This window comes from Nerophis ophidion, linkage group LG07 (assembly GCF_033978795.1).
Source record: "Nerophis ophidion isolate RoL-2023_Sa linkage group LG07, RoL_Noph_v1.0, whole genome shotgun sequence".
Classification (NCBI taxonomy): Eukaryota; Metazoa; Chordata; class Actinopteri; order Syngnathiformes; family Syngnathidae; genus Nerophis; species Nerophis ophidion.
Window position 1 is genome coordinate 31,365,678 of NC_084617.1, and position 25,264 is coordinate 31,390,941.

General features: G+C 36.9%; 1 protein-coding gene across 1 annotated transcript in view; it reads right to left on the reverse strand.

Annotated features, from left to right (window-relative positions):
- Positions 1-3,225: 3,225 nt before the first annotated feature.
- The window catches only part of LOC133556237 (homeobox protein Hox-B9a-like), a 61,671-nt gene continuing 39,632 nt past the window's right edge, over positions 3,226-25,264 (reverse strand). The window contains exon 2 of the mRNA XM_061905964.1: positions 3,226-16,838. Coding sequence (XP_061761948.1) covers positions 16,603-16,838 — 236 coding nt within the window. The 3' untranslated portion in view covers positions 3,226-16,602. The remainder of the gene's footprint in view (positions 16,839-25,264) is intronic.

Below are 25,264 nucleotides of genomic sequence, written 5' to 3' on the forward strand. Positions count from 1 at the left end.
ACGACATTATATGTTGTGTTACAACAAATAATGTTGTAACACAACAGTATCAGGACACAAAATATAACACAAAACTGTGGAACATGGAACGCTGCAACACAAAATGTTGTCACATAAAATGTCACACACAAGATATAAGAAAAAAGGCTGTAACATAAAATGTCATAACATGAAATAGCGTAACAAAAAACAATTGTTACACAAAATGCTATAACTGGAAATACAGCAAGATATATTGTTGTAACACAACACATCAGGGCAAAAAATATAACACACAATTCTAGAACAGGGAGTGCTGTAACATAAAATGTTATAACACAAAATGTCACACACAAAATATAAGAAAAAATGATCTTACACAAAATGTCATAACATAAAATGCCATGACATTAAAATGTTGTAACATGGAATGATATAACTTGAAAATACAGTAACATCTAATGATGTAACATCTGGACACAAAATATAACACAAAATTCTGTAACACAAAATGTCATCACACAAAATATTATAACACACAATGTCACATACAAAATATAACAAAAACATCTGGAACACAAAATGTCATAACATGAAATGCCGTAACTTTAAAATTTACCAGAAAACGCTGTAACACAAAAATGCTACAACTTAAGAATAAAGTTACATATAATGTTGTAACACAACACTTCAGGGCACAAAATTCCGGAACATGAAATGCTGTAACACAAAATGTCATTATATGAAACATTGTAACACACAATGTCACAAACACAATATAACACAAAACCTTGTAACACAATATCAAACAACTCAAAATACAGTAACACCAAATTTTGTAACGCAAAATGTTACACACAAAATATATCACAGAATGCTATAACAGAAAACATCATAACACAAAATGACATACCCAAAATATAACACGTAATTATGTAACGCCAAATGTATACGTTACAACCCTAGTTGTTATTGTGGCATTTGTTGCAGGTGATAACAAATACATCACCCACGCATACAGTTGTTTACACAACATCATTTTGTACACGTGTTTCTTTGTAGGTGTGTATTGTTGTATGTCTTTGCAGGTGTATATTGTTGTACTTCTTTGTAGGTATGTATTTTTGTGTTTCTTTCTAGGTATGTTTTGTTGTATTTGTTTGTAGGCATGTATTGTTTTTCTTTGTATATGTGTATTGTTTTATGTCTTTATTGGTGTGTATTGTTGTATTTATTTGTAGGTATGGAATGGTGTATTTCTTTGTATGTATGTATGTATTGTTGCATTTCCTTGTTTGTGTGTATTGTTGTATTTATTTGTAGATATGTATTGTTGTATTTATTTGTAGGTGTGTATTGTTGTATTTCTTTGTAGGTGTTTATTGATGTGTTTCTTTGTAGGTGTGTATTGTTTTATTTATTGGGAGGTATGTGTTGTTGTATTTTGTTTGTAGGTGTGTATTTTTGTACTTCTTTGTAGGTGTGTATTGTTTTGTTTCTTTGTTGGGATTAATTGTTGTATTTCTTTGTAGGTTTGTATTATTGTACTTATTTGTAGGTGTATATAGTTGTATTTCTTTGTATGTATGTATTGTTGTATTTCTGTGTATGTATGTATAAATGTATTTATTTTAGGTATGTATTGTTTTAATTCTTTTTAGGTATGTATTGTTGTATTTTTTTGAAGTTATGTAATATTGTATTTCTTTGAAGGTATGTATTGTTTTATTTCTTTGTCATGTATTAATGTATTTCTTTGTAGATGTGTATCGTTGTATATCATTTTAGGTGTGTATTGTTGTATTTCTTTGTAGGTGTGTATTGTTGTTTTTCTTTGTATGTGTGTATTATTGTATTTCTTTGTCGATATGTATTGTATTTATTTTTATGTATGTGTTGTTGTATTACTTTGAAGGTATGTATTGTTGTATTTATTTGAAGGTATGTATTGTTGTATTTCTTTGTAGATGTGTATTGTTGTACTGTATAGATCTGTAGGTGTGTATTGTTGTATTTCTTTGTAAGTGTGTGTTGTATTTCTTTGTAGGTGTGTATAGCTATATTTCTGAGTATGTATGTATTGTTGTATTGCTGTGTATGTATGTATGTTGTATTCATTTGTAGGTATGTATTGCTTTATTTATTTATAGGTTTGTATTGTTGTATTTCTTTGAAGGTATGTATTGTTGTATTTCATTATCAGTATGTATTGCTGTATTTGTTTTAAGTTTTTTTGTAGGTGTGTATTGTTGTATTTCTTTGTAGGTGTATTGTGTGTTTGTAGTTGTGCATTGTTGTATTTTTTAAGTGTATTGTTGTACTTTTTTGCAGGTGTGTATTGTTATATTTCATTGTCAGTATGTATTGTTGTATTTCTTTGTCGGTATATATTGTTGTGTTTTTTTAGATGTGTGTTGTTGTATTTTGTTGTAGGTGTGTATTATTGTATTCCTTTGTAGGTGTATTGTTGTATTTGTTTGTATATGTGTATGTTGTGCTTTTTTGTAAGTATGTATCAGTGAATTTCTTTGTATATTTGTGTTGTATTTCTTTGTAGGTATGTATAGTTATATTTCTTTGTAGGTGTGTATTGTATTTCTTTGTAGGTGTGTATTGTTGTATTTATTTGTAGGTGTATATAGTTCTATGTCTGTGTATGTATGTATGTATAGTTGTATTTCTGTGTATGTATGCATTGTTGTATTTATTTGTAGGTATGTATAGTTTTATTTTTTTAGGTATGTATTGTTGTATTTCTTTGATGGTATGTAATTTAGTATTTTATTTGTCGGTACAAATTAAGGTATTTCTTTGTAGTGTCTATTGTTGTATTTTGTTGTAGGTGTGTATTGTTGTGTTTCTTTGGAGGTGTGTATTGTTGTTTTTCTGTGTACGTGTGTATTGTTGTATATCTTTGTAGGTATGTATTGTTGTATTTATTTGTAGGTGTTTATTGTTGTATTTTCTTGTAGGTGTGGAAAGTTGTATTTTTGAGTATGTATGTATGTTGTATATTTTTTTAGGTATATATTGTTTTATTTCTTTTTAGGTATTTATTGTTGTAGTTATTTGTCGGCGTGTATTGTTGTATTTCATTGTCGGTATATATCGTTTTATTTCCTTGAAGGTATGTTTTGTTGTATTTCTTTGTCGGTATGTATTGTTGTGTTTCTTTGTAGATCTATATTGTTGTATTTATTTGTAAGAATGTATCAATCAAACACCTCCAAGCAATAATTGCAGTAATTATGAAGAGAAGAGGCAACCCTTTTATTTTTACACAAACTTATGGACAGGAAGTGCAAACATGCCATATAAGGTCAAAATATAATAAAGAAATGCTTTGTTTCGATCAACACAAAACTTCCCAAAATGTATCATTTTTCAAAGGCCCCAAAACATGAAATGAGGAATTAGAGGAGAAATTCACCACATTTAAGTCATTTCCGCCAAAACAAAAGATGAGTTCATAAATATACAAAGGCAGTTTCGATGTCAGGATAAATAGTTTACATTTCTACAAAACATGTATATAAAACAAGGAGTGTTCAAATTTAATTTGTATTTGATTTGTTATCAGTATATTTCATGTATATTTTGAATGATACATGTTAGTGACATTGACATTTTTTTAGATTATCTATTAAGGTTGACAAAGACCCAAAAATAAATGTACAACAATAATAAAGAAATTTACAATTGTCTTTTCATATTAATCATATTTAATAATACAAACACGCCGTTTCTTCCTTTGAAATGTATTTAGATTATAATCTGGATTTTTTTTAACATTGCAAATTTAAATAGTTTTAAATGTTATGTGTGACTTATTGTTTATTGGTTTGTAATGAATAATATATGATTCATGAGTTAATAATATGCATGTACAGTACAGTCAAAGCCAAATAAATACTGTAAAAGGGAGTATTGTAGTGTGCACAAAGAATGTGAACTAGGACTTCTCTTGTTTACCCATAAAAGTGTCACATTTAAATAGGATGATCCAACAAGACGACCTTCTGTTCCATCAACTCTCAGATCAATAAGTACATCGGGGAGCGTGTCAACACCTACTTTCATCAAAAGTAACATCCCTACACAAATTGGAAAGGTGTCCCTTTTTTGCAACAGTCAGCACTTTCTCCGGTTTTCTAACGAGTCTTTTCCTGAACTTGCATTGCAGATTGCATATTAGTTTATTGTACGCAGCGTGTATGAAAATAGAAAATACAACAACGACCGTCTTGAAGGAAGGTCATGCCGTTTAGCTGAGTGTGCACTTTTCACAGTCCAAACACCAACATGCTTCTATCACACATTTATACACTCAAGTCTTCATGTTCAAATACTCTGCATTAATGAACCGTTTTGATATAGCTGATTGCTATTCTTTTCTTTTGAAATTATTGGATGTTCTTTTTGTTTTGAATAATTAATTGCTGAATGTGTTTAATATTAATTAATCAAATTAAAATAGGGTTGGGGTGACCCTAAACCTCACTCTCATCCGGGTCACGGCAACCAATGAAATCCCCCCTATTTAGTCCCTGTTTTGGTTCCACTGGTGGCTCGAACATGGGTCCGCCGAATGAGGGATGTCAACGACCGAGTGATGTCTACAAACAAAACACACTGACAGAGCCGGGTCACGGCACCAATGTGACATGCCTGGTCCAAGCCCTGTTTTGGTTTCTCTAAAAACTGCTGCGTTGAAAATGACCCAAATAGGGTAGTTTTCAACCCAACTGTTGTGTAACTGTTGGATCAAACCAACTCTGGGTGAATTAACCCAGCAAGATGGGTTGTATTTCAATTCAAATGCTGGGTCATTTTAACTGCAAGGTTGGGTTAATTCTACCAAATCAATTGGTAATTTTCATGTTTATTTACAATAAAATCAAAAAAGTAAAATTCAAATTAAAATATGCTCAACAGACTGCACTTTTATACAGTTAAATGCCCTAAATATGTCAAGATTAACATATATGCAATAAACGACACTTTTAAACAGTTTTACAATTTTTTTTATATATATTAATGTTGTTCAGGGGAGGTCAGTGTGGGGTTACCGGAATTAAAACCAAAAGTAGGCAAATTGGTATTATTTTTACTTTAAATGATTGGATGTTTGCTTTGTTTTGATCAATTCATTGTTTAATGTGTTTAATAGTAATTAATCAAATTATAATATTGTTGCTGATTGCTATTCTTTTCCTTTGAAATTATTGGATGTTCTTTTTGTTTTGAATAATTAATTGCTGAATGTGTTTAATATTGATTAATCAAATTAAAATAATAAACCTCACTCTCATCCAGGTCACGGCAACCAATAAAATCCCCCCCGATCGAGTCCATGTTTTGGTTCCACTGGTGGCTCGGTCATGGGTCCGCCGAATGAGAGCCCAAAATGTCAACAAACGAGTGAGGTCTACAAACAAAACACACTGTCAGATCCGGGTCACGGCACCAATGTGCCATGCCTGGTCCAGGCCCTGTTTCGGTTTCTTTAAAAACTGCTGTATAGTAAATTACCCAGAGAGGGTAGTTGTGTAACTATTGTATCAAACCAATGCTGGGTAAATTAACCCAGGAAGATGGGTTGCTTATTAGACCCAGCAAGATGGGTTATATTTCAATTCAAATGCTGAGTCATTTTAACTGCAATGTTAGGTTAATTCTACCAAATAAATTGGTCATTTTCATGTTTATTTACAATAAAATCAATTAACGTAATATTCAAATTAAAATAAGCTCAACAAACTGCTATTTTATACAGTTAAATGACCTAAATATGTCAAGATTAACATATATGCAATAAACGACATACTTATAAACAGTTTTACAATTTTATATATATATATTAATGTTGTTCAGGGGAGGTCAGTGTGGGGTTGCCGGAATTAAAACCAAAAGTAGGCAAATTTGTATTATTTTTATTTTAAATGATTGGATGTTTGCTTTGTTTTGATCAATTCATTGTTTAATGTGTTTAATAGTAATTCATCAAATGTATAATATGGTTGCTGATTGCTATTATTTTCTTTTGAAATTATTGGATGTTCTTTTTGTTTTTAATAATTAATTACTGAATGTGTTTAATATTAATTAATCAAATTAAAATAGGGTTGGGGTAACCCTAAACCTCACTCTCATCCGGGTCACGTCAACCAATGAGATCCCCACCGATCGAGTCCCTGTTTTGGTTCACTGGTGCTCGTACATTGGTCTGCCGAATGAGAGCCCGAAATGTCAACAAACGAGTGAGGTCTACAAACAAAACACACTGTCAGATCCGGGTCAAGGCACCAATGTGACATGCCTGGTCCAGGCCCTGTTTCGGTTTCTCTAAAAACTGCTGTATAGTAAATTACCCAAAGAGGGTAGTTGTGTAACTATTGGATCAAACCAATGCTGGGTAAATTAACCCAGGAAGATGGGCTGCTTATTCAACCCAGCAAGATGGGTTATATGTTTAATCCAAATGCTGAGTAATGTAACTCCGCAAAGAGTCTTTTGATCTGTTTCTGTTCTGCCCGGGGATTGAGCATGAGTTTTTCACATGAGATTTTAAGATTTCAGGAATAATGTTTAAGATATCAAGAATGAGGTTTACCAATCTGCACACTGTCAAAGCCACACAAACTGAAGTCTTTCACACTCATACCCTTAAATAAATGATAAATGGGTTGTACTTGTATAGCGCTTTTCTACCTTCAAGGTACTCAAAGCGCTTTGACACTACTTCCACATTTACCCATTCACACACACATTCACACACTGATGGATGGAGCTGCCATGCAAGGCGCCAACCAGCACCTATCAGGAGAAAGAGTGAAGTGTCTTGCTCAGGACACAACGGACGTGACGAGGTTGGTACTAGGTGGGATTTGAACCAGGGACCCTCGGGTTGCGCACGGCCACTCTTCCACTGCGCCACGCCGTCCCTTAAAGCTCATATTCGTCCGGGTCACGGTACCAATGCAACTCCCCTTTCGAGACCCTGTTTTGTCGGTGGCTCGAACATAAGTCTGCAGAATGAGAGACTTAAGGTGTCAGCGAGAGAGGTTTACTGACATGCACACTGGCACAGCTATGCTCACTGGCGCCCATTTCGAATCACCCCCTTAAACCTCACTATCATTCGGGTCACGCCACCAATGAAATCTCCCTGATCTAGTCCCTGTTTTGTTCCGCTGGTGTCTTACTAACATGGACACTGGTACAGCCACATGGACTGGCATCTGCTACACTCATCCCCTTAAAAATCACATTTATCAACCCCCCTGATTTAGTCCCAGTTTCCAAGCTACTTAGGTTTCAGGGAGTGGGGTTTATTAATGTACCTCTACCGTCTTAATCCTAACTCTCATCTGGGTCACGGCACCATTGCATCCCCCCGATCTAGTCCCTGTTTCCAAGATCCTAAGGTGTCAGGGAGTGAGGTTTATTAATGTACGCCTTCATCCTAACTCTCATCCGGGTCACGACACCAGTGGAACCCCCCTGATTTGGTCCCTGTTTTATGCATAATAATGATTTATGACTCAAATAGGCAGAGGTCGGTATTAAAACACGTCGTTTTAAGCTTTCAGCCAACCTCTTTGTAGTCCAGATATCGTTATGATTTATGAAGATTGTTTTTAAGCAATTGTAAGACAATATTGAGTCACTTTGAACCGCTTTTCGCAAACAAGTCTTAATATATTGATAAGTGCACTTAGTCTGCATCGATAAAGACGGTGAACTATTTCCTTGGGTCCAGTCACAAAAACTCCTTACATATAACCCATGAATATGACCCAACAGGCTCAACCCAACATTTGGGCAGAAAAACAATAACCCAGCATTTTTTACTGTATGGCTGGCGTCAGTTACACTCTTAAACCTCGTTCTCATCCGGGTCACGGCACCATTAGAACCTCCCTGATCTAGTCCCTGTTTTCAAGCTCTTAAAGTGTTAGGGATTGAGGTTTATTAATGTACACCTACCCTCTTCATCTTAACTCTCATCCGGGTCACAGTACTAGTGGAACCTCCCTGATCTAGTCCCTGTGTCCAAGCTTCTAAGGTGTCAGGGAGTCAGTTTTATTAATGTACGCCTATCTTCTTCATCCTAACTCTCATCCGGGTCACGGCACCAGTGGAACCCCCCTGATTTGGTCCCTGTTTCATGCATAATAATGATTTATGACTCAAATAGGCAGAGGTCGGTATTGAAACACGTCGTTTTAAGCTTCCAGCCAACCTCTTTGTAGTCCAGATATCGTTATGATTTATGAAGATTGTTTTTTAAACAATCGTAAGACAATATTGAATGACTTTGAACCACTTTCCGCAAACAAGTCTCAAACTATTGTTAAGTCCATTTAGTCTGCATCAATAAAGACGATAAACTATTTCCTTGGGTCAGGTCACAAAAACTCCTTACAAATAACCCATAAATATGACCCAACAGGCTCAACCCAGCATTTGGGCAGAAAAATAATAACCCAGCATTTTTTAGTTTGTGGCTGGCGTCAGTTACACTCTTAAACCTCGCTCTCATCAGGGTCACGGCACCATTAGAAGCTCCCTGATCTAGTCCCTGTTTCCAAGCTCCTAAGGTGTCAGGGATTGAGGTTTATTAATGTACACCTACCCTCTTCATCCTAACTCTCATCCGGGTCACAGTACCAGTGGAACCTCTCTGATCTAGTCCCTGTGTCCAAGCTCCTAAGGTGTCATTTAATGAGGTTTATTAATATACGCCTACCCTCTTCTTCTTAACTCTCATCCGGGTCATAGCACCAGTGCAACCCCCATGATTTGGTCCCTGTTTCCATGCATAATAATGATTTATGACTCTTACAGGCAGAGGTCGGTATTAAAAAACGTTGTTTTTAAGCTTTCAGCCAACCTCTTTGTAGTCCAGATATCGTTATGATTTATGAAGATGGTTTTTTAGGCAATCGTAAGACAATATTGAGTCACTTTGAACCGCTTAACGCAAACAAGTCTTAAAATATTGTTAAGTCCATTTAGTTTGCATCAATAAAGACGATGAACTTTTTCCTTGGGTCGGGTCACAAAAACTCCTTACAAATAATCCATAAATATGACCCAACAGGATCAATCCAGCATTTGGGCAGAACAATAATAACCCAGCATTTTTTAGTGCCTGGCTGGCATCACTTAGACCAGGGGTAGGGAACCTATGACTCTAGAGCCAGATGTGGCTCTTGTGATGACTGCACCTGGCTCTCATATAAATGTTAGCTGACATTGCTTAACAAGATAAGTAATGAAAAATTCCGCTGGTAATCACAGTGTTAAAAATAACGTTCAAATTATAAAAAATGTTCATGCATTTTAATCAAACCATCCATTTTCTATCACACCTGTTCAAGAACTCACATTAATGGTAAGAATTATTATGTTTATTATTGTTTAGCTTTAGAATAAAAATGTTACTAAAAAGAAAATAGACTTATTGTGCTCTAAAAATGTTGGTCTCATATATATGATATGGCTCTCCCAGAAATACATTTTGAAATATTTGGCTTTCATGGCTCCCTCAGCCAAAAAGGTTCCCGACCCCTGACTTAGACCCTTAAACCTCACTTTCATCCGATTCACGGCACCATTAGTACCTCACTGATCAAGGCTGTGTTTTCAAGCTCCTAAGGTGTCAGGGAGTGAGGTTTGTTAATTTACACCTACCCTCTTCATCCTAACTTTCATCTGGGTCACAGCACCAGTGGAACCTCCCTGTTTTAGTCCCTGTTTCCAAGCTCCTAAGGTGTCAGGGAATGAGGTTTATTAATGTACACCTACCCTCTTCATCTTAACTTTCATCCGGGTCACGGCACCAGTGGAACCCTCCTGATTTGGTCCCTTTTTCATGCACAATAATGATTTGTTATCCATAGGTCGGTATTAAAACACATCGTTTTAAGCTTTCAGCCAACCTCTTTGTAGTCCAGATATCGTTATGATTTAGGAAGATTGTTTTTTAAACAATCGTAAGACAATATTGAGTGACTTTGAACTGCTTTCCGCAAACAAGTCTCAAAATATTGTTAAGTCCATTTAGTCTGCATTGATAAAGACGGTGAACTATTTCCTTGGGTCAGGTCACAAAAACTCCTTACAAATAATCCATAAATAATACCCAACAGGATCAACCCAGCATTTGGGCAGAAAAACAATAACCCAGCATTTTTTTAGTGTGTGGCTGGCGTCAGTTACACTCTTAAACCTCGCTCTCATCCGGGTCATGGCACCATTAAAACCTCCCCGATCTAGTCCCTGTTTTCAAGCTCAGAAGGTGTCAGGGAGTGAGGTTTGTTAATTTACACCTACCTTCTTCATTCTAAGTTTTATCCGGGTCACGGCACCATTAGAACCTCACTGATCAAGGCTGTGTTTACAAGCCCCTAAGGTATCAGGGAGTGAGGTTTGTTAATTTACACGTACCCTCTTATTCCTAACTCTCATCTGGGTCACAGCACCAGTGGAACCTCCCTGTTTTAGTCCCTGTTTCCAACCTCCTAAGGTGTCAGGGATTGAGGTTTATTAATGTACACCTACCCTCTTCATCCTAACTCTCATCCGGGTCACAGTACTAGTGGAACTTCTCTGATCTAGTCCCTGTGTCCAAGCTCCTAAGGTGTCAGGGAGTGAGGTTTATTAATGTACGCCTACCCTTTTCATCTTAACTCTCATCCGGGTCACGGCACCAGTGGAACCCCCCTGATTTGGTCCCTGTTTCATGCATAATATTGATTTATGACTCCAATAGGCAGAGGTCGGTATTAAAACACATCGTTTTAAGCTTCCAGTCAACCTCTTTGTAGTCCAGATATCATTATGATTTATGAAGATTGTTTTTTAAGCAATCGTAAGACAATATTGAGTCACTTTGAACCGCTTACCGCAAACAAGTCTTAAAATATTGATGGGTGCATTTAGTCTGCATCGATAAAGACGGTAAACTATTTTCTTGGGTCGGGTCACGAAAACTTCTTACAAATAACCCAGAAATATGACCCAACAGGCTCAACCCAACATTTGGGCAGAAAAACAATAACCCAGTATTTTTTAGTGTGTGGCTGCCGTAAGTTAGACTCTTAAACCTCGCTCTCATCCGGGTCACGGCACCATTAGAACTTCCCTGATCTAGTCCCTGTTTCCAAGGTCCTAAGGTGTTAGGGAGTGAGGTTTGTTAATTTACACCTACCCTCTTCATTCTAAGTCTTATCCGGGTCACGGCACCAGTGCAAAAAAAAAAAAAAGAAACCCAGCATGTACTGCTGTAAATACTCTATACTTTATGTGCTCCGAGTGTGTGTCATAGCGGCATGCAAGATTTGACTGGCAGGGGAAGAGAAAGCAACAATTACAAAAACATGTACACGATAATACACGGCAGTGGAGAGAAGTCCGAGTCAGTAGAAACGGTCTTTTTATGTGCTTCGGTCGTTGAGTCCATTGAAAGACGCACTGGAGCGGCCATTATTAAGACAAATACAGACGACGTGTGTTTTATCACGGCGCACCACCTTGTTGATGCTAATGGAAGTCCTGCCCAGAGATAGACACCGGCTTTTATTAATGAGCACGTTTCAGCGCGTCTCTATTGCCACGGTAAATACGCATTAACGATCGCCCCTCCTCTGAGCCCCGTGGAGGACTAAAAATCTCACCTCCTGATCACATTTGTAAATGAAATCACGCATCGTTAATTTTTCTGTGAAATTTCGACATAAAATGAGCCTAAAAAAAGCCCAATTTAATAACGATAAAAGGCATACACATCCAATACTTCATGTATTTTTATTTCATTGACACTCATTTATTAAAGTCTATTTTCACTTCCAGAGTAAAAAAAACTTCTTTTTTTTTTCTAATTTAATTCGAGCATTATTTCATTATTTTTTTTAAGAAATAAAAGGCAAATACTTTGCTGTTTGCCTTTAAAAGCTTCCACACCTCAATACTGGCGGTGTTGCCATGGTAACAGCCATCAATATATGCATGCTACGCGTGAAAGTTCGACATAACCAATTGTACAAAAGACAGATTAAATGGTCGAATAGGAAAACAAGCAGAGCAGCGCTAGTCATCGATCATTTCCATAAACAAAACAAGAAGGTAACAAAGCTAGCAGCATTTCATCCTAACACTATAGCCCTTCCTCTACTGCTAAAGCGTACTAAATAAACATTATTTCCTCTAATCTAATAATAATATATGTACACGTATTTACTGGCATAAAAACTTGGTGTCGCTGATATTGTCAAGGCCCCTAAGCTTAATCGGGGCCATAAGCAGATTTTGTTTTTAGAAACCCCCAGCCACCCTATTACAAAAATGTGAAAAATCAAACTTCAATGGAATGTGATGAATGTTTTAAACACAAACTAATTAATTGGAAGCAGATTACCGTATGTTCCGGACTATTGCGTGCACCGGTATATGAGACGCACCCACTAAATTTATTGGGAAGACATTTTTGTTCCATATATTAGTCGCTCTAGACCAGGGGTGTCAAACTCAAATACAGAGTGGGCCAAAATTTTTGACTGAACAAAGCCGCGGGCCAAGGTTGAACAAATTAACCTTTTATAGGGACCCAAACCATTTTTGCATTGAATATTGAACGAGCAAGGCTTGTATAACTTTTTAGTGACATGCAAAATCGATTTTCAAATACTGCAGCATCCCGGAAGAGTTATTGCTGCAAGGGGTTCTGGGTATTTGTTCTGTTGTGTTTATGTTGGGTTACGGTGCGGATCTTCTCCCTAAATGTGGTTGTCATTCTTGTTTGGTGTGGGTTCACAGTGTTTGTAACAGTGTTAAAGTTGTTTATACGGCCACCCTCAGTGTGACTTGTATGGCGGTTGACCAAGTATGCCTTGCATTCACTTGTTTGTGTGTAAAGTCCGCATATAGTATGTGACTGGGCCGACACAATGTTTGTATGGAGAAAAAGCGGACGGGACGACAGTTTGTAGAGGGCGTCGAATGCAGTGCCATTAAGGCACGTCCCCAATGATGTTGTTTGGGTGGAAATCGACAGAAATTCGGGAGAATTGTTGCCCCGGATGATTTTCGGCAAGGGCACTGAAATTCGGGAGTCTCCCGGGAAAATCGGAAGGGTTGGTAAGTATGAGTATTAGCGGTGAATGCGGTGTTACAATACCGGCGGGCCAGCTCTAATGTTAATTTGATATTGCCTCAAGGGCCAAATTAAATTACCTGGTGGGCCAAATTTGGCCCGCGGGCCAGAGTTTGACACCCATGCTCTAGACTATAAGTCGCAAATATATTTGTTGTGAAATGACTTATTGACACAGAAATGTTTATTTACATACATTAATTGATTCCAAATGGTGTCTGTAATAGGGCAGTAAAACGGCTGATCAGACAAAACAGAAGTCGTTGGTCATGGACCCACTAGCTGCACATGCTAACAACTCCACAATGACGTTTTGGTGAAAATACCGAGGAATTTGTGAAACTTTAAGTTATCTTCTTCCCACTCCTTTTCAGGCAAAACTGCACAATCATGCTTTAATACTGTACATTATCTTTTGCATTATATTATTTTATATTATTATGTATTGTCTACCTTCTACTTTATTTTTATTAAATGTCAATGCCTAAAATAAATGAAAACATAAAAAAATTAAAAATGAATGAAAACTGAAACAACACAAAAAGAATGCCATTTACAACACTAACACTGACACTTGTTAACATGTTAGCATATTAGCTAATGCTAACAATGCTACCTTTATTAGGTTAGGGTTAGGGTTATTTAATTAATCTAACTAATGAATTTGTGGAACTGAAATAACGCCAAAAGTTATTAAGTCAGAATTGTTTTCGTTAAAGCAATCAACTCGGAGTGACGAATGAGGAATCCATAGGGGTAAAAACGCTATGGACGGCTAGAAAGGCAGAATGACAGTTTTATTTTTGGTTGGAAAGTTTCGTCCAAAAGATGGCGCCACAAAGAATAACCCACCTACCCAGTGTTTGTTTGTTTTTCTACTATTTGTATTACGGATGTCAGCAACGAAAAATCCATACATTAGCCGCACTGTTTTATAAGCTGCTGGGTAAAAAGTGTAGGAAAAAAAGTAGTAGATTATAGTCCGGAAGTTATTGTTTTCAATAGTTTTGAGTGCAAAATCACAAATTGAACCTGATCAAAAGTACCATTTACTTAGGAGAAGGAATGTCTAGGAAAATGCCGAATCTATTTTGTTTTTGTTCAGGGACGGAGCGGGAATGGTCTAGGCATACGTTAGTGTCATTCATTTTACATTTTACGTGCACTTCTTCACAATAAACGGGGCCGCCACAGATCGCGGGGCCTTCAGCACAGCGCATGGTCTGCAAACAGTTAGGGGTCTTCTGAAAGGCGTTACCAAGGAAACGGCAGGTTCCATGTTGTTTTGTGAGGTGGGAAAACACCTTGTATGATACAGGAAGTCTTTGAAGGATGTGAGTGAGCAAAGTGGTGCTTGCTGCCGTCCTTTAACGACTTCTAAACAGTCGCATGTCACACAATCATTCAATCATGTCAAGTAAAAAGTATCGCTGTCCGTATCGCCAATATTAGCCCTGATGTAGTTGTTGGTATGGGAGTGATACCAACGTGTGCCGTATCGCTTTTGTCTCCGTCGTGCTGAAGAATAAAGTCGATATTGTGAGGAATGTTCAGTTGTGTCCTCATGTTGTGTAGTGATGCACCATCTTATCCACATGTTGTGCAGTGTTGCACCATCTTGTCCTCATGTTGTGTAGTGATGCACCATCTTGTCCTCATGTTGTGTAGTGTTGCACCATCTTGTCTTCATGTTGTGTAGTGCTGCTTCACCATTTTCTCCTCATGTTGTGTAGTGATGCACCATCTTGTCCTCATGTTGTGCAGTGGTGCACCCTCTTGTCCTCATGTTGTGTAGTGATACACCATCTTGTCCTCATGTTGTGTAGTTTTAATGCACCATCTTGTCATCATGTTGTGTTGTGGTGATGCACAATCTTGTCCTCTTGTTGTGTAGTGGTGCTGAAACATCTTGTCCTCATGTTGTGTAGTGTTGTTGTGCCATCTTGTCCACATGTTATGTTGTGGTGATGCACAATCTTGTCCTCATGTTGTGTAGAGTTGTTTTGCCATCTTGTTCTCATGTTGTGTAAGGCTGCATCATCTTGTCGTCATGTTGTTAAGTGTTGCAGCATATTGTCCTCATGTTGTATAGTGCGCCACCATCTTGTCCTCATGTTGTGTTGTGGTGCTGCACCATCTTGTCCTCATGCTGTGTAGTGATGCACCTTCTTGTCCTCATGCTGTGTAGTGATGCACCATCTTGTCCTCATGTTGTGTAGTGGTGCACCATCTTGTCCTCATGTTGTGTAGTGGTGCACCTTCTTGTCCTCATGTTGTGTAGTGGTGATGCACCTTATTGTCCTCATGTTGTGTAGTGGTGCACCATCTTGTCCTCATATTGTGTAGTGGTGCTGCACCATCTTGTCCTCATGTTGTGTAGTGGTGCACCATCTTGTCCTCATGTTGTGTAGTGGTGCACCTTCTTGTCCTCATGTTGTGTAGTGGTGCACCTTCTTGTCCTCATGTTGTGTAGTGGTGCACCATCTTGTCCTCATGTTGTGTAGTGGTGCACCTTCTTTTCCTCATGTTGTGTAGTGGTGCACCTTCTTGTCCTCATGTTGTGTAGTGGTGATGCACCTTATTGTCCTCATGTTGTGTAGTGGTGCACCATCTTGTCCTCGTGTTGTGTAATGGTGCACCTTCTTGTCCTCATGTTGTGTAGTGGCGCACCGTTTTCTCCTCATGTTGTGTAGTGGTGATGCACCTTCTTGTCTCCATGTTGTGTAGTGGTGATGCACCATCTTGTCCTCATGTTGTGTAGTGGTGCACCTTCTTGTCCTCCTGCTGTGTAGTGGTGATGCACCTTCTTGTCCTCATGTTGTGTAGTGGTGATGCACCTTCTTGTCCTCATGTTGTGTAGTGGTGATGCACCTTCTTGTCCTCATGTTGTGTAGTGGCGATGCACCATCTTGTCCTCATGTTGTGTAGTGGTGCACCTTCTTGTCCTCCTTTTGTGTAGTGGTGATGCACCTTCTTGTCCTCATGTTGTGTAGTGGTGAAGCACCTTCTCGTCCTTATGTTGTGTAGTGATGATGCACCTTCTTGTCTTCATGTTGTGTAGTGCTGCACCTTCTCGTCCTCCTGTTGTGTAGTGGTGATGCACCTTCTTGTCCTCATGTTGTGTAGTGGTGAAGCACCTTCTCGTCCTCATGTTGTGTAGTGATGATGCACCTTCTTGTCTTCATGTTGTGTAGTGCTGCACCTTCTCATCCTCCTGTTGTGTAGTGGTGATGCACCTTCTTGTCCTCATGTTGTGTAGTGGTGAAGCACCTTCTCGTCCTCATGTTGTGTAGTGATGATGCACCTTCTTGTCTTCATGTTGTGTAGTGCTGCACCTTCTCGTCCTCCTGTTGTGTAGTGGTGATGCACCTTCTTGTCCTCATGTTGTGTAGTTGTGCTGCACGTTATTGTCCTCATGTTGTGTAGTGATGCATCTTATTGTCCCTTCCCTCTACGCGCCGACTCTAGTCCTTGGGCTGGTCCTTGCTCTGTTTCTTCATCTTCATCCTGCGGTTCTGGAACCAGATCTTTACTTGTCTCTCGGTCAGGTTGAGCGCTCGAGCCACCTCGTGACGGCGGTCCCGGGTCAAGTACATGTTGAAGAGGAACTCCTTCTCCAGCTCCAGCGTCTGGTACTTACTGTACGGACACCTCTTCTTGCGGGAGGAGCGCGCGTGCAGCCAGTTGGTCGAGGGGTCGCCTGCAGAAAGACACGGGAGAGTTATTGATGACACTTCCGGACTACAAGCCACTACTTTTATCCTACACTTTGAACCCTTTATTTAATTTATGGACTTCTCTTCGCTGACGGCCATCATGTAAATAGTTTTCATTAAACATGTGCAAAGATGTTAAGGTTTGTGCTATGGCGCTATCTTTTGGACAACTTCGCTCACTTGATTTATGCAAATTATTTCTGTTTTAAAGCTTTGAACCGGAAGTAGAAGTGCTTTTCTAATTTTGTAGCCCACTCATCCATCCATTTCCTACAGCTTATTCCCTTTGGGGTCACGGGGGCGCTGGTGCCTATCTCTGCTACAATTGGGCGGAATGCGTTGTACACCCTGGACAAGTCGCCACCTCATCGCAGCAATTTTCTAGCCTTCCATAGCATTTCTACTCGTATGGATTCCTCATACATCAATCCAAGCAACGTTTGGAAGTTTTACAATATAACTAAAACAATTCTTACTTACGAAAGTGTCCCATGTGTGATGTCTGCAGGAGTGTTTTCATGCATAGTTGCACCCGCTATCGTAATATAATGAAGTTAGCTTTGTTAGCATTCGCTATTGTGCTAACACGTTTACGAGTTTGTATGTTCCCATGAAAAACTATATATTTGCTTTCAAATTGATATTGTTCTTTGAATTTCTTTAAATTACAGACTTTGAAGTAGACAAAGCTTTCAACCGGAAGTAGAAGTGCTGTTCCGTCTTCTATCCGTCTGTAACGTTTTTACTCGTATGGATTCTTAACACATCACTCCAAGCAACGTTTGTAAGTTTTACAACATAACTAAAATTATTCTTACATACTAAAGCGTTCCATGTGCGATGTTTGTAGGAGTGTTTCCATGCATATTTGTATGTGCTATCGTAATGTAATTAAGCTAGCGTCGTTAGCATTAGAGGACATTTCTTATTGATGTATTGTTATTTACAGATAAACACAGACATTTATTATGGATACATTGTTATTTACAGATAAACACTGACATCTACTATTTACATATTGTTATTTACAGATAAACACTGATATCTATTCTTGATTGATTGTTATTTACTGGTAAACGTTGACATTTGTTGTTTATATATTGTTATTTACAGAGAAACACTGACATGTATTATTGATAAATTGTTATATACATATAGACACTGACATTTACTGTTTATATATTGTTATTTACAGATAAACACTCTTATGTATTATTTACATATTGTTATGTACGAATAAACACTGCCATTTTTATATTGTTATTTTATATTGTTATATTTGTTATTTACTGATAACAACTGACATGTATTATTTATAAATTGTTATTTACAGATAAACACTGACATTTATTATTGTTATATTGTTATCTACAGATAAACACTGACATTTATTGTTTTTATATTGTTATTTACTGATAAGATTGACACTAATTAATTATATTTTTTATTACAGATAAACACTGACATGTATTATTTATACATTGTTATTTATGGAGAAACACTGATATTTATGATGTATATATTTTTATTCACAGATAAACAGTGACATTTATTATTTATATATTGGGTTTTGCAGATAAACCCTGACATGTATTATTTATATATTGTTATTTACAGATAAACACTGACGTTTATTTTTATATGTTGTTATTTACTGATAAAAACTGACATTTATTATCTAAATATTGTTATTTACAGATAAAAAAACTGACATACATTATTTATATATTGTTATTTACTGATAAACACTGACATGTAATATTGGTATAATATACATACATTGTATTTCATTTATTTAAATAAATATGAGCTATCATTTTGTGTATCAGTGTAGAAATATAATTAACCACTCCTCCATTCGTCATCAGCCTGATTTGTATTTCTACGGGAACTTGAGGTTCCAGTAGAAGTTCCTGGAACTTTTTTTGGAACAAGGTCTATGAAGAGCTGAAGCGCCACTGAATTCCTCGACAGTAAACAGAGAATTATGGGAAAACTGGGAAACGTATTGTGTAAACGTGTTATTTTGAATGTTGGAAAAGTTGAAGAATTGAGGGAATGTGGGCTGGGAAAGTGTGAAAGTGTGAACGTGTGAAAGAGTGAAAGTGTGGACTCCACGCGTCCTCGCGCTGAACTCTGAGGTGAATTAGCAGGAATTCATTTAGCAGCAAAAACGAAGGAGTTGCGTCTTTGCTTCTCCGCCACATTTTATTACTGTGTGGCTTTCAGGAAGGTGATTGGAGACTCCCTGTGGTGTGTCAGCTCTCTGATGAGCTGCAATAAAATTGTCTTTTACTGCCTTTTTCCTTCTTCAACTCTACCTCCTCGCGCCATTGTTAGCATCGGAGCTAGCTCATGAAGTTCCGACTGACCGACTCCAAAGATGAATATTTCAAGTACATGGATGACGTCGCGATGAAAGGCAATATTTTGATGTACACATGTACGTATATTTAGGAGTATATCTAGAGGAATGATTCTTGTAGTGTTCAAAGTGTTAGCCAGCTAGCTACAGCTAAAGTGTTAGCATTCAATCTTTGCTTACTTTTCTTTTGAAACCATGCATTTCAAATCACTTTGTGCTTAGAATTCCTCTCTTTTTTCCCACTAAAAAAGTAGATTTGTATCCGGCATTCTTTCAGTTACGCGAAAGTAAACGCAGCAGAACAGTGAATATCAATTCAACTCACATTGGGCTGAAATCAACACTTTATCAGAGTGAATCATTCTCACAGATTCTGTCTTCAAATTAGACCTTTAATCTTTGTAATATTTCAGCTCTTTGATGGTGTTAATAAGTCACTTCTTTTCACGATGAATGTTCCTCTTTAACATTGATAGTTGTTTTTTCTTTAAGTTTATGTCAAACGTGCATTCAGTGGCAATATGCTCCATCACATATGTCTCATATGTTCTCATTACGAGTGCGAAAAGGAGTAAGAAGAGGCAGAGTGATTGATTGATTGGGTAAATATCACTCAAATCAACATCCATCAGTAATAAATGACTCCCTGCAAAATAAAGACAAATCTTAGCAAGCCGTGACTGATATTGAGAGTGATTGTTGTGTAAATATTACATGTAATATGGACATGTAAACATGACATGTAAATAAAGACATGTAAATATGGTCATGTAAAAATGACATGTAAATATGGACATGTAAATACAGACATGTAAATATGAGCATGTACAAACGTATATGCGGACATATAAATAAAGACATGTAAATATTGATATGTAAATATGACATGTAAATATGAACATGTAAATATGGACATATAAATGTCAGGCTTGCCACTGACAGTTTGTTTGTGTTTTAGTTTTTCCTCTGTGTGTGTTTGGTATTTCCTGTTTTTAGTTCCTGTCAGCGATCTTGTTTTGTCTTGTTCCCTGTTTTTTTCCCTGTGCGCTGTTTTACCCTCAGCTGTGGCTGATTGGCACCTGGCCACACCTGCTGTCAATCAGCCTGCTTCTATTTGAGCCTGTTTTTGTCCTCCAGTCAGTTGCTGGATTATTGATTTGTCGATGTCACTTCTTGTCGCTCTTGTCATATATTATCGCTCCTGTCGTGTCTTTGCAGCGTAGCGGTAGGCTATATTCGTTTGATGTTTGTAGCTTACTGTTTTTTGTTCCCTGCTTCCAGTTTGTTCTTTCATTTTACAAGTACAACTTCTGTTTTCCTGCTCGCTACCCGCTAGCTTCCACGCTAGGCCCGTTTTTGTTTTTTGCTAGCTTCCATGCTAAAGCTCCTTTTTTTTGTTATCCGCCTCGTGCGCGCTTTGTGTTTGTACCCTTTGTTTGGTTTTGTTCTAGTATTTTAAATAAAACCATGTTTCCTTATCCAATGCCTGCCTCCTTCTCTGTATCTTGGTGTTCATCACCAACTAACTTTGACAATAGATATTACATGTAAACATAGACTTATGAATATAGACATGTCAATATGGACATATAAATATGACATGTAAATCTGGACATGTAAATATTGACATATAAATATAGACACGTAAATATGACATGTAAATATTGATATGTAAAAATGACATGTAAATATGAACATGTATATATGGACATATAAATATGACATGTAAATATGGACATATAAATATAGACATGTCAAAATGCACATATAAATATGACATTTAAATCTGGACATGTTAATATGATATGCAAAATATTGACATATAAATATAACATGTAAATATGGACATATAAATATTACATGTAAATATACACATGTAAATATAGACAAGTAAATATGGACATATAAATATTGACATGTAAATATGGATATGTTGTAAACATATACATGTAAAAATATACATGTAAATACGGACATATAAATATAGACATGTCAATATAAACCTATAAATATGACATGTAAATATAGACATGTAAATATGAACATGTAAATATGGACTTATAAATATAGATATGCCAATATGGACATATACATATGACATGTAAATATTGACATATAAATATAGACATGTAAATATGACATGAAATTATGGACGTATAAATATTACATGTAAATATATACATGTAAATAAGGACATATAAATACAGACATGTCAATGTGACATGTAAATATTGACATGTAAATATAGATATGTTGTAAACATATACATGTAAAAATATAAATGTAAATATGGACATATAAATATAGACATGTAAATATAGACATGTCAATATAGATATGTAAACATATACATGTAAAAATATACATGTAAATATGGACATACAAATATGACATGAACATATAGACATGTAGATATGGACATGCAAATACAGACATTTAAATGTGACATGTAAATATATACATATAATTATGACATGTAAATATGGACATGTAAATATAAACATGTAAACATAGACATGTAAAAATATACATGTAAAATATGCATGTAAATATAGGCATGTAAATATAGATATGTAAATATAAACATGTAAAAATAGACATGTAAATATAGACATGTAAATATAAACATGTAAACATAGACATGTAAAAATATACATGTAAAAAACTGCATGTAAATATAGACATAAATATGGACATGTAAATATAGACATGTAAAAATATACATGTAAAAGTATACATGTAAATGTAGACATAAATATGGACATGTAAATATAGACACGTAAATATAGATATGTAATTATGACATGCATACAGTAGCAATACGAACCATCGCATTTTTCACATATTTTCTGATTACGAGTGCGAAAAGGAGTAGGAAGAAGCAGAGTGTATTTAATACCGACGCCTTTTTCCGCTTCAATGACTAACACTTTTCTTCACGTCTCAATTTCCTGTTTAGCACGATTCAAGCCTGCGAATAATAAATCCTTAAATATGATACGTAACAATATACGTAAATTTAAACAATAAGTTGCTTTATGTCCGATGAAAAATACATTTCTAAACAACTTCCTCTCCTCTGTCACAGAAAGGAGCGAAATGCTCGCGTTAAATATAAAGTAGAACTCGCATTTCACTCTCGAAACAAAACAATGATTGGGAAAATATAATTCTAGTCAACAAGCATCAATAGAAAATGACTCCCTGCGGAATGAAGACAAGTTGTGGTTGTTGCGCAGTGATTTTAAAAGGTGCAACATTGGAGGGAAGACTTTCATTCTGAGAGTTGTTGACACCTAATTTCTGCGCGTACACCCGAGAGAAGGAGTTCCAGGAATGAAAAATATCCTCTCTGCTCACTAATTAGTCGCTGGCCGTCATCAGCGCTCTTCAATCAACGAAAGGAATCCATTCGCTCTGTGCGGTGGCGAGGCGAGATGATGGATGGCCAGGCGGTGCTCGTTTCGCGCGCCAAAGTGCGTATTTGCATTCCTCACGTGCGGAGGAGCCACGCCTGCAACCATCCATCATGGCCGCGGCGTGCTACTTGTCTTGCAGGAGGATATTTCACACAATTACTGAGACGTGTTTCGTAACCCCTGAAGAAATATATCTCTCATTTATGTCCAATATCCACTTTGTACATTTCCGAAGTCGCGTGATTTGATTATGATTATAAATTTATTCTAAAAACTAAACTTCATTATGTAAATCAAGTTGATTGTAGGATCAAGGGCTGTGTCCCTTCAAAGTAAAAGTCCATTATTTCTACATACAGTGGTGGTCAAAAGTGTACATACACTTGTAAAGAACATAATGTCATGGCTGTCTTGAGTTTTCAATCATTTCTACTGCTCTTATTTTTTTGTGATAGAGTGATTGGAGCACATAGGTCACAAAACATTCATAAAGTTTGCTTCTTTTATGAATTTATTTTGGGTCTACTGAAAATGTGAGCAATTCCTGTTGGAACACCCAACTGCACCCAAGACCCAACCACCGGGCTGTTGATTTTAGCTTGTCCTGAAGAATTTGGAGGTGATCCTCCTTTTTCATTGTCCTATTTACTCTCTGTAAAACACAAGTTCCATTGGTAGTAAAAACAGGTCGAGGGCATGGTAGTACCACCACCACGGTAGGTATGGTGTTCCTGGGATTAAAGGACTCACCTATTCTCCTCCAAACATATTGCTGGGTATTGTGGCCAATTTTTGTTTCATCTGACATCACATGGACAAAGATAAGACCTTCTGGAGGAAAGTTCTGTGGTCAGATGAAACAAAAATGGAGCTGATGGCTACAATACCCAGCAATATGTTTGGAGAAGAAAAGGTGAGGCCTTTAAGCCTAGGAACACCATCCCTACCGTCAAGCATGGTGGTGGTAGTATCATGCTCTGGGCCTGTTATGCTGCCAATGGAACTGATGCTTTACAGAGAGTAAATGGGACAATGAAAAAGGAGGATTACCTTCAAATTCTTCAGGACAACCTAAAATCATTAGCTTAGTGTTTGGGTCTTGGGCGCAGTTGGGCGTTCCAACAGGACAATGACCCCAAACACAGGTCAACAGTGGTAAAGGAATGGCTAAATTAGGCTAGAATGAAGGTTTTAGAATGGCCTTCTCAAAGTCCTGACTTAAATGTGTGGACAATGCTGAAGAAACAAGTCTATGTCAGAAAACCAAGATATTTAGCTGAGCTGTACCAATTTTGTCAAGAGGAGTGGTCAAATATTCAAGCAGAAGCTTGTGGATGGCTACCAAAAGTGCCTTATTGCAGTGAAACTTGCCCAGGGACATGTAAGCAAATATTAACATTGCTGTACGTATACTTTTGACTCAGCAGATTTCCTCACATTTTCAGAAAACCCATAATAAATTCATAAAATAAACAAACTTCATGAATGTTTTTTGTGAAAACAAGATTGGAAACTCAAGACAGCCATGACATTATGTATGTAAACTTTTGACCACCACTGTAATTACAGTAGATTTAACATTGTCAACCTGGCAAAGCTCCTGATTTTTACTGGAATGTGTTAGTTGTTTTAAATTGTTCAATAATTGTTATTGCCAGCCACCAAAAAAAAGTGTTTTTCACTTAATTTCATCATCTTTCATCAAATGTAAAAAACTGTGAAAATCAGTTCTTGAATCTTGATTGTTGTTAATTTCCACAAAAACAGTTCTTACTACAATGAACAAAAAATTCAAATCCTACATTTCCTGTTACGAAAATTTCAATTTTTTTAAATGTCAACATTTCTCAACAACCCCCCCCCCCCCCCCCTCCAATATTCCAGGTTTTCCAGTAATGTCCCATTTCACACAATAAATGCCTTTAAAAAATATGTTGTTAGATTTCCGAACGCAGTAAAGATTTTTCTCGTAAAGATTCAAATCCACAAATTTCCACATTGAGAAAAAATCCCTAATTTCTTGTCACACAATTCCCATGATTAATCACTGGAAAGTTATCCAGTTTGTAACATTGTTAAATGCTTTCTAACATTCCAGCGACAAAACTTTCAGTGCCCTTTTACCAAACCCCAAGAGCAGTGGAGTTGTCACCTTGTGTAAATGGTAAATAAAAAGAAAATACAATGATTTGCAAAATCCTTTTCAATTTATATTCAATTGAATGGACTGCAAAGACAACAGATATAACGTTCGAATTGGTAAACTTTGCTATTTTTTGCAAATATTAGCTCATTTGGAATTTGACGCCAGCAACATGTTTGAAAAAAGCTGGCACAAGTGGCATAAAAGACTAAGAAAGTTGAGAAATGCTCATCAAAGACTTATTTGGAACATCCCACAGGTGAACGGGCTCATTGGGAACAGGTGGGTGCCATGATTGGGTATAAAAGCAGCTTACACAAAATGCTCAGACATTCACAAATAAGGATGGGGCGAGGGTCACCACTTTGTCAACAAATGCCTGAGCAAATTGTTTAAGAACAACATTTTTCAACCAGCTATTGCAAGGAATTTAGGGATTTCACCATCTACGCTCCGTAATATCATCAAAAAGTTCAGAGAATG